Genomic DNA, 11,555 nt, shown 5'->3' with positions numbered 1-11,555 from the left:
TTCACAGAGGTATATCGATAAATGTTTCACTTGATGGTACTGATATCCCCCAAACGGACTCAGTCAAGTATCTCGGAGTGACGATTGACAAAGACCTCAACTGGAAAGCTCATACGGAGCAAGTACGTCGCAAATCACTGGCCGCACTCTCAACAATCAAACGCTCTAGCTCCTTCCTACCAAGCAACACCCGCAAACTATTATTTAACAGCCTTGTTCGCCCCCACCTAGACTATTGCTCAGTGGTATGGCATTCATGCAACTCTACCATCAGTAAGAGAATTGAACGTATACAGAATTATGGAAAACCTCCACGCACCAGCAGCTCACCCCTCAGGGACCAACTTGGCTGGACTACACTCCAAGAAAGGCAGCAGAGGTTCACAGATGTCTGCTGAACCTTGCCCCTCCTTATCTGAAGAACAAGTTTAAACTCAACTCGATACTGTACAACATTGGGACCCGTGGATCAGGTAATATCCACCTAGGCCAGCCAAACTCTGAACACTACAGAAGGAGCTTTGAATACTCAGGTGCTCTGCACTACAACCGTCTCCCGCTATCCTGCCCCACCTTAAAGTTGTTCAAAACCTCCCTGAAAACCCTACACATTACAATCTAGGAGAACACCTGTCATATATGAATTTATTATCTATACGTATGTTTTATTTATTTATTTTTTTTCTTTTCTTTTATATAGGACCTGCATGAAAACCTACCATTATGGTGGATGCAGCATTCCTATCCAAAGCATTCCTATCCAAATGAAAATTTATCTATCCATCTATCTTATAGGTTAATAGACAGCTCGTTATGTCTTTGTGTTCTTAGTTCTTACTGTTTCTGTCTTGTTGCATTAAAGTTGCTGTCAGTGATCTCTCACCTGCTAGCAAGATAGATAATATTGCACTCATCAGGTTATGGGCCCAGACAACTAGTTGAAGTATTTGTGCGACCGTTGGATTGTTGAACTATTTTGGAGCTACTCGACAAAATTGCTAGATATGGCCGAGGTTTCGATTGTACCGCTCGGAATTATCCTACATGGTCTGTGGGCTGTGGGGCATTGTAAATGAGACAGAAGCGGTTGAAGCCTACGGAAAATTCATGCTTCGAAGAGACCGTGCGTTAGCCATTATTGGGCATCTGTCATTGCTCTACTTAGTTGGCACTGATCCCGAGGATCCAGTAGAGGTCTGGAAGGACGTGGGCAAACAAACTAGAGCTGCGAAGGAGAGTCTGTCCAAGAAGTCAATGTTCGAAGAGCTAGCAGTAATCGATGATGTGGTTGTACATTTGCTTGCAAGCTTACCGGTAACAAGTATGGACGAGCGACTGCGAACGAAAACGAGACAAGGAAACTGAACAAGTATGCTGCTCATTTGAAAACACAAAGGAACGAGAGTCAGCAAGCAATGCCGCAACCAAGGAGGAGTCTTTGTTGGTGAGGTTTTTTTGGAGAACTAAACCGTCTACAAAAACATCAGCTTGGGAGATGGGCATGAGGGTTCGGTAACCAGTGTAAATGTCGTCTCCTCAGTGTATCGAAGCATCTGAATTGGGAAAACAACGAAGTTCACAAAAATCCTGAATGAAGACAACAAAGTCATCGCTTTTGCCGGAAGTCTTTACCATTTAGAATTTTGCCTCAACTGAATGTTGCTGAGAGTGAAAGCAAGAAAAGAGTTTCCAGAAACGAGGGCTGGTAGAAAAATAAAATTCGACTACAACGTCAAAAAGAGTATCGGTTTTTGCGAGACGTGTGTCGGCGGAATACTTCATCGAAGTCGTTTTGAGACCAGCAGTAGCCACACTAAAGAACCTCTCGAAGTGGTTCACTCTGATGTCGGATACTGCTGTTGGTAAAAAGGCAATGGGGGAGAATATACGTCCAACCAGAATATTTGAGAGGAGAAGGGTGTTGCCGAGAGACTTAATCGATCGCTTGTTGAATCAGCTCGATCGATGTCCTCACAAATTCTGGGCGGAAGCTGTCTCTACAGCTGCCTATTTGCGAAAGCAGTCAAAGGAATGACCCCCTACGAAGCGATAAAAAGCCTAAGGTGGAACTACTGAGAGTGTTTGGATGCGATCATATTCCAAAAGTGAAGCAAATTGGACTCTAAAGCAAGGAAATGCCAAGAGACAAAAGGTCACCGATACGACTCGAGGAAAAGTGATTCACAGTGGGAATGTAACGAAAGATGATCCCACTAATGATGATGAAGATTACCACCTGATAGTGGATTTTTCAAGCGATTGTGACATTGAAAATCAACCTTGTGAGGAGGATGTACCTGAGCCAGTGTCTACGGCACTATTATGCAATGCTGAATTACCCAAAGAACCCACAGTTCAAACTGGGAGCAAGCGATGGCAATAATGTCTGGGATCGTGTGAGATGTCCAGCTGGAAGAAAAGGTGTACAAAATAAAAACAAAGGCTGATGGATCAGTGGAAAGGATTCACTCAGCAGTACCGGGTTGTTCGACTTGAATCGCTTCGTATGCTTGTCGCATTATCTGTGCAGTATGGTCTAAAGACACACTGCTTTTCTGAATGGAAACCTTGAAGAACCAAAAGGATTTGCAAGAAAAACAACATGTCTGCCGGCTATCACCCAGGTGCTGGAATACCGGTTTTATCCAATCGACGAGTGACCCCTGCATATATATGGATGCAGGCGGAGATGTTTTTTTGGCAGGTCGATCCAATGAAAGAATCAAAGAAAAGGATGCAATTGCCAAGAAATTTGAAATCAAAGATTTTTTGGTCATACAAACTGAGACAAAAAACTCTGTCTGGATACTGTAACCCAGTTGGCACTCCAGTAGAAGTCAGCTCAAAAGTTAGCAGCATCAAGCGAAGACGAATGTGTTGATCAACAATTGTACCAGTCAGTGGCCTAGATGTCAACGACAGGAAGTTTCAAGTAAGTGGAGGAGCAACTTCACCGGCCTTTGAAAGAAGGCCTGCTATCGACTGCTGCGCCAAATTATTGGATTTTTCCCCCCGTAAATATTCCTATAATACTGGATACATCAGAGAAAATATCCTAAAAGTCAAGCTATATAGCTAGCTAGATAGAGACAGAGCTGTGTAGGTTTGTTGTACTGCAGTAGACTTTCACGCGTGGCCTGTCCATATAGGCTCTCACTCTTTTCAGATGATTGTCATCCACACTGTTGCAGGCTGTGAGTCTTTTGTTAAGGCTAAGGGTAGCTATCAGAGAATGCTGGCTCAATCGAACTACTTCCTTCAATCCACTTCCTTTCGTTGTGATGTCATAGATCAAAGCGATATTAGCGCATGCAGGCACACTTCCCTAGTGGGAAGTGCGGCCTGGGATCGAGGCTAATGGAAGAGCAAAAAACAAAGCTGTGTTGCTCTTTCAACAGCTCTCTCCAGTGGCTCAGAAAAATTATCACTGAATTGGGACTCAAACAACCCCAACCACGAGACGCTATTGCAATGACTAAAAACCCACAATTTCACGGGCGTACTAAACATGTTGATATTAAATATCACTTTATTCTGAAATATCAAACTTACATATTGTCCGACAGCTGATATGTTTACAAAAGGACGTTTTGCAAAATTTCAAATTGAGAACGATGGCAGGAATTCTCAAACCACAGGAACACCCTGAATTAAGTACTTAATTAGTTTAGTTATAGTTTCCATGGTTTTTGTTAAGAATGTTAATTAGTTATTTATTGAGAGCATTAATTTTGCTCTAGTTGTCTTTTGTTGTTGTTCATGGGATGTCTTTGTGCTTTGTTATCAAAACTGTCTCACCTGCTAGCAAGATAGAGCACTGAATATTCTCCTCAGTGGGCGACTGTCGAATTGTGCACACAAAAAACTAACTTCCCTCACCCCCTTTTGCTGCACTCAAAATTAGTATGGGTCAAACTCCTACGATTAATTTTGGTTAGACCATGGCTTTTCTCAGAGAACATTATACTCTGGCTTTGCTTGACATGAGATGATAGGAGACTATCAAGGCTATCCTACCTAGTCCCCTAGCAGAGCCTCCAAGTAGAGACTTTTCTTTTAAACTTATTTTTCCGTATTTAATGATAATTTTCAGTACAAAACATGCTGGCTTTGTAATTGCCCCGCCCCTTCAATAAAGGGGCGTGGCAAGCGAGACTTGGTAAATTACTGTGCCGATACAATGAACCAACTATCAATGAATACAAAGAGACATTTACTTTCTAAATGGGTACACAAAAAGTCTGCTTTTAAAAACCAGCTTACTAAGACCATTACTTACCCACCTAAAGGCTTTGATTTTACTTGCACAGCTACTTGGGCTGTAGTCACAGCCTCTCCGGTACACAAAGCCACTAGATAGAGCCGAAACGATAATACAACACTCAAAAAACTGCCTTTGAAAGTTTTCAAGCTCTTGGTGAGATACACAACGCTTCTATATGATGCACAGTAGGTGTGGATGCTCAGCAGCTGTGAATGATAGTAATAACATTTCCCGCTGGGTTGGCGGAGCCGAAACGCGAATCAAGTTTTGGCATTACACAGAAGTGATTCTGCGCATGTGCTCCGTTTCCCATCCCTCTCCCTTCTTATATCTATGGCTTTATAAGATAAATTTATAGCTGTCTTTCAGTGCAGTATCAGACTCACTACGGCATAGAGGATGCTACTAGATCATTCACCAGTTAACTTATTCTGAAAGCTGACAAAAGGGATCTACATGTATATCTGTATTTTTGCCGTATTAGAAGACAGAAATCCGTATAAATACGGAAAAAACCATATACTTGGAGGCTCTGCCCTAGGTCCCTTTGTCCACTGCCCGGCCATGCATGCAGCTCGGTCTAGGGGTGGGGTCACGTGAAGGAAGTGCATCAAACACGGTGAACTTCAGAGGAGGTTGGACACGCATCATCATGACGTCATGTGATAATTATAAACCTGTCAAAGGTGAGAATGTAAAAGCTCAAGTAAGAGCTAGAGAACGCTAAAGAGAAACAGAGTAATCAGTGTGGATTATAACGGTCGGCATTCGGCTAATAACCGACCCAAACACCTGAAAAACTGGTCAGCTTAGCTCTGGGCTGCCACAATGACCTGCCAGAACTCGAGATCTAGTTGCGCATGCGCATTTGCGTGCTGATTCAGCAAGCTAATTAGTTCTCATTGCATGCTGATTCATCATAATTAGCCACGTGAAAAAAATAGTTATTGTTTTTGTGAATAGCTAGCTAGCTAATTATGGCATCAAAGCGCTCTAGCTCTAGCAGTGGACACTCTCAGAATTCTAAGCAGCCTAAAAGACAAGTGTCTGTTGGAACTTTTAAGAAGTGGCAGCTCCAACAAGAGAAAGAGCACAGCACTCTATCGTGGCTGCGTTGTACAGAGCAAGACAAGTTTGTAGATACTTTGTGGTGTGAAACTTGTAGAACATTCGAAGACAAGATATGTGGGACAAAAAACTTCTCTGCTGTCTGGATTAAAGGATCAACAAACCAAAAGCTAAGCAATGTCCTTGATCATGCCAAGAGTGATCAACACAAGCGGTCCATGTCTGTTATGCGTATCCAGCATGCAAAAGCAACAAAGGCACCACTCATCGAGTATGCTCCAATTGCTCGAAGCTTACTGTCTGGGCCAATGGACCAAGCAACGAAAGAGAAAATGGGCAGAAAATTTGACATATGTTATATGCTTGCTAAGGAAAACCTAGCTTTCCGTAAATATTCACCCATTCATCAGTTGGAGAGACGTCATGGTGTAGAATTGGGGGAATCGTATATGACCAAGGACTCAGCTCGATCGTTTACTAAGTACATAGCAATGACCCAGCGCAATGAATTTGTAAACACTATCCAGTCGAATCTCCACCTCTTTAGTTTTCTTATGGATGGCACTACTGATGCTGGCAATGTAGAAGATGAACTAATTGGTATAATGGGCTTTTGTAAAAATAAAGCTGAAGTAGGGTCATTGTTAGATTCTTCAGTATCCAGGTCCCTACAAAAGTCAATGCAGATGGGCTAATTGTGTGTGTTAAGCAAGCTCTAGAACCGTTTGGAATTGATAGTGTGCTCGAGAAGGCTGACGTGTTGGCGAGCAGGCCAATACTAATTGGTAGTTGCACTGATGGAGCATCAGTAAATATTGGTCAACGCAACGGTATGCGAGGAAAAATGCAACGAGCACTCCCGTGGATTTTTTGGGGGTGGTGTTATGCTCACAGGCTGGAGCTGGCTTGTAAAGACTCGTTCACCAGCGGTCTATTTCAGGGTATTAGTGACATGCTACTCCGTCTATACTACCTATACTCCAAGTCTCCAAAGAAACTGAGAGAGCTGGCAGAAGTAGTCAGTGACCTGAGAGGAGTGTTTGAATTCCCAAAGAGTGGTGATACCCCAATTCGCTCTGAGGGTAGTCGATGGATTTCGCACAAACGCCAGGCATTGCAGAGGATTGTTGATCGCTATGGTGCGTACATGGCTCACCTTGAATCTCTAGCAGAAGATCGCTCAGTTTCAAGTTCCGACAGAGCTCGTTTAAAAGGATATCTGTTGAAGTGGCAGCAAGGCAAGATACTTATTGGATGCTCTATGTATGTGGATGCTTTAAAAGTGCCGTCTATGCTCAGTAAGGTGCTGCAAGAAGAGAAACTGGACATTGTTTCTAGTTTACAGAGCATTCTAAAATCTATGAAGTCGCTACAGAGCTTAACCGACACTGATCCCCTACAATGGCCGACTGTGAAGCTTATTTGCAATAGACTAACAGCTGGGAATGAGTATCAAGGAGCTACTCTAAAGAACTACAACCAAGCTATGTTGACATCATGCTGACATCATGCAGAGACCAAGCCTTGGCAGATGTTCAAAGACTTGATTCTAGCATGCGAGAGAGACTTGAGTGGTCAGATGTCAACTTACTTCGAGCAATACTGACATTTCTTGATACCCAAACTTGGCGCGCCCCAGTGGCAGAGGCGGAGGACAAAGCACTCACAGAAGTTCAGAATGCTGTTGATGTAATAGCAACCACATTCAGAGAACCCCTGGAGGCTGTAGGTGTTCGAATTCTGGAACTTCAAGACGAAATAACTGAAGTATTAGAGTATTCTCGACAATATTTGTCAATAGAAACAGACGGTTACAAGAGTGTATGGTACAAGCTCCATGTTTGCCCAGATGCTGTCAGATGGGAAAATGTCATTTTGTTGTGTGAGCTATGTTTTAGCCTCCCTTTTTCTAATGGGTGCATAGAGAGAATGTTCTCGGCTTTGAAACTGGTAAAAACAGATCGTAGAACACAACTTAGTCATCAAATGCTAACTGACATTCTAGAAATTCGACTAGAGGGACCTCCACTTGAAGATTTTTCACCTAACAAAGCTGTGGAAACTTGGTGGAATGACTCTACACGAAGACCTAATCAGAGTACTCGCAACCGGTATGCTCCTCGTAGCGGTGAGGGCTCAACAAGTACATCAATAACAATTCCTGACGAAGCTGAGTCCGACTCTACCTTGTCACTGGATGAATGGGATTCCTGGTTCGATAACTAATAAATTTTCACCTTTGACCTTATACTGATACATTAATTATGTGTATAATTATTAATTATCTCGATCCTACATAATAACTATGTGAACGTGTAATATAATTATCATTCATGACAAGAAAATTATACGACTATTAATCCATCAAATGTCTCGAGGCATCTAAAATACAAAAACATTCTGGGGGGGGGGGGCCGCGACATTCATGGCAGAACAGGAATCTATTTGACTGATCATTTGGTAAATGGTCTGACATAAGTCAGTTCACTTCACATTTCTTATAATCCACACTGGTAATGCGATCATAATCCTGTTAAACAAAAATTGGAAAAGTGTCAAAAAATCTAAATACTAGTCTAGATCCATCTTGGAATCTTTTCAGCAGTTTAGGGAAGGTGAGAGGGCGGTGGGAATGCTCCTAGACCACTTCTGGCTATTTGCAGTGTCTCTGTACAGCCTACAAAACAGTGGAGCATCGAGGTGCCCTTATCGGCCATTTTATCTTATGAGCGCACGTGATAAAACCTGACGGTGGATGACGCGCGTCCAACCTCCTCTGGTGAACTTATAGACAAACCTATTTATTACTAATTTATTACCGTACTTATTCGATTTAAAGCGACCCTCCAAATATTGCGTCAAAATGTAATATTTTCGCCTCTATAGCATGCGCCAGCTGCGCTTGGAAATAATCAATGCTACAAATGGAGGTAAAGATCACAGATTTTTTCGCTGTTGAAACTGCAGAGGAGGCTGCCGCCAGACCCTGTATCAGACCTGACCTTCCAGCTAAGAGGCCATTAGGAAAGCCAATACCAAGAAAGCACCCTCGTATTGAGCAACAACCAGCTGCAGTTGCAAGCCGTGCAAACCAGCAACCATCCACTTTTGATGGAGCAACAGGTCAGTGTCAATGACTGTGTCAGGGTAAAGCTTTCTGCTGGTGCATACAATTAACTGTGTAGCCGATCGACCGAGGCTATAATAACTGTTGACTATCAAATTTTGTAGGTGAACCGCTCATTCATAGGAGATACTCAACAAAGATAGCAAGGCTGCATGGTTTGCGACCTGCCGAGCGAAAGTTTGGAGTGCACCGACGCAGTATGAAAAAGTGATGAATTTAAGAAGAGCCATCTGCAAGAAAGGGAAGGGGAGAACGATATCTTATCCTCAGGATTCACTGGTGCTGGAAATGCGTGATTTGCAACTTGTTTTAATCACTCCTATTGTTCCAAAATTTATGTAGGTATGATTCGTCAGGAGTGGTCCTGATACTGTGTTTATAACAATTCCTTGTGCTCCGTCAAAAAATCACCCTGGCACAAAAGCTGCCCAAAAACCTAGAGGAACAAATAGGTGTTTCTATAAAAGCTTCAGCTTAACTTAATTATTTATATATATAGGTGCCTTGGTAATAATTATGGACGAAGCGCCTGTATATTTTGACATGGTCCCTGGGAAAACCATTCACATGAAGGGGCAAAAACTATCAAAATAAGGACAACTGAGAATCAAGTACATACTTAATTGACTAGTATATATATTATATATATATAGAGCGTCACTTGACGGTAGTACTCACCTGCACTGCCGCCAATGATAATTTTAAAGGGGAAGACAAACCGGACAATAAAGAAACTTGTTGTTCCGACAGGTTTTGCTGTTGCGACTCAAGATAAAGCATGGATGGACGATTCCTTGATGGTGAGATACATCGATGAGATATGGATGCTGTACGTCAAGAAGACTGGCTGTATAGAATCAATTCTTTGCCTTGACAAGTTTCAGGCCCACATATCTGCCAGTACAGACTCCAACCAGGAGGCTGGACATCTGTGCTCCAGTCTCTAGACGTCTGCTTAAACAAGTCTCTCTTACGCAAAACTACATGTTAAAATGCAGATCCTAACGAGAAGATCTCTCCACCAAGTCGCCAGGACATCATTGATTGGACGCCTGGAGCAAAATCAAGGCAAAGAGGGCTCCTTGTCACGGGGATGAAGACGACTTGATTCTATGATGGAAGGGTTGAAGTTTTTGGCGAGGTCGAATCAACCTCCATCAGCAGATGATATATTTGATAATGTTTCTAGCGACTCCAGCTCCGATGATTGTCAGTATTCTTTTGACGAGTCCAACGAAGAAATCTGCCACAACGGTATTCTAGCGAATGTCTGAGTCTGAGTCTGAGTCTATCTGTGCTGGAGAATGGTCCCTAGCGTACCCCATATTTATAGCGGTTCCTATCAAAATTATCATCGACTAGTATTGAAACGATCAACATCAACTATAATAAACCAATACATCTTGCCACTAGCTAAGTTGTTTCTCACCGACATATAAGTATTTACAAGGCCGTCCGTGCATGTTCCAGATCATAAGCAAATTTTCTTGGTCCTGTCACTATTGCTTCCACATGCCCTCTTCTATTCCTAGAATACTTTTTTGGATCATTATTTTTAATACAAACTGCATGTGGATCATGATGATTCCCTTCTTCTTGTAGCACCTGGCCTGTTACTGCTGTCCAAATAGTTTTGTAGTGGTGGTAGCCACGGATAGTACACTCCAGCAATACAGCCATTCTTGCACGCATGCGCATTCCCTCTATTTAGATGCGACCCTCCAAATGCGCGACAGCTGGACTTCAATTGAATTTTTCAACCTCCAAACGTAGCGACCTCTGGCATCGTAATTATTTTTAAGTGTCGCTTTAAATCAGAGATACAAAAGAAAAGGGATTGGAAACGAAGTTTTTATGAAATTTTTGCGTGAAGCATTCCGTGTTATAGGGCGTGGCTAAAACTACAAAGGATTATATTTATAGTCAGCATGCTCATTACCTGTCTTGACTGCTCTACAATGTGCTGTACATAGACTCGATTATAGGCCGCTTAAATTACCGTATAGCGTGTAATTTCGTGGGGCAAAATATTCATGGTTTTCGTGGTTGGAGGTCCGACCACGAAAGCGACCTTGCCTACCTTTACCTGCAGCTACCAGGTGCTGAACCACAAATATTCGGTACGTTGTTTCTTGCGGCCGGCTGTGATTTGACCATAAAAAAATAATTCTGCAGTCACTATTTTTAGAGGTCAGAAAATCGGCATATTTCTTTTTAAATCGAATAAGTACGGTATACGCTAACCTCGATCCCAGGCCGAGTTTTCGCTTTTATAACGGTTAGGCGTGAAACCATTATAAAACTCGGCCTGGGATCGAGGCTAGGACAATCAAAAAATGCAACTTAGGTAATTCAAGTGTACGATTCGCGACAAGAAAATGTTTGATGGCAACAACGTGTACCCTCTATTTTGCCAACAAAATGGGGAGATAAAACGGTAGCTGAATCACAGAATCACAAAAGTTCAAAGAACGACATTGAAGAGAGAATGCAGAGTTTTAACTCTTTAACCGTCGGATTCTTAATTAACAGTGAAGTGAAATGTCTGTAAATTCTCTATCGGGTTTCCAGAGCAATAAAATGCCTAGCAACCATATACCAATAGAATGCCCATACAACAAGGAATAAAATGGTGCAACATGTGTTGCCATAACAACCACGGTTATTACGCTCACCCGTTTTTGTCATTTTAAATGCTCGGCCAGCGGTGAGATAAAATCAAAAAAATTTTTTTATGGATCAGCCTATCATTGGATCAGCCAAGCTTGATTTTCACATCATATGAATGTAACAGTGCTAAGATATATCAATTTGAAGTACATGTATTACTATATCAGTGAACGATCTATGATCACATAAAGACTGTTCATTACTGCTAATTCTATTTTAGCTATACTATACTTACTACTGATATTCTAGCTATACTATACTACTTGCCAGAGTCACACAGTGCGCCCTCTCCTGGTCTTTCACCGTCCTGGTCCACAGCTCTAGCGTCTAGGTCCATGTCATGCATGTCCTCAGTCCCAGACAGTTCATCAGCGTCTGGCATAAATCTGGTAACCTTTGGGAGGTATCCTACTATCCCCTCTCCTT

The 11,555-nt window shown here is 42.3% G+C and overlaps 1 protein-coding gene across 1 annotated transcript; it reads left to right on the top strand.

Annotated features, from left to right (window-relative positions):
- Window positions 1-6,027: 6,027 nt before the first annotated feature.
- On the top strand, window positions 6,028-7,723 carry LOC135341760 (uncharacterized). Its single transcript, XM_064538416.1, has 2 exons — window positions 6,028-6,522; window positions 6,864-7,723. Exons 1-2 carry the CDS (start codon window positions 6,165-6,167, stop codon window positions 7,556-7,558), a joined length of 1,053 nt encoding a protein of 350 aa, XP_064394486.1. The 5' UTR covers window positions 6,028-6,164; the 3' UTR covers window positions 7,559-7,723.
- Window positions 7,724-11,555: the final 3,832 nt, after the last annotated feature.

This window comes from Halichondria panicea, chromosome 9, assembly GCF_963675165.1.
Source record: "Halichondria panicea chromosome 9, odHalPani1.1, whole genome shotgun sequence".
Taxonomy (NCBI): Eukaryota; Metazoa; Porifera; class Demospongiae; order Suberitida; family Halichondriidae; genus Halichondria; species Halichondria panicea.
Note: the sequence above shows the minus strand (reverse complement) of the source record. Positions and strands in the feature narration are given on the sequence as shown.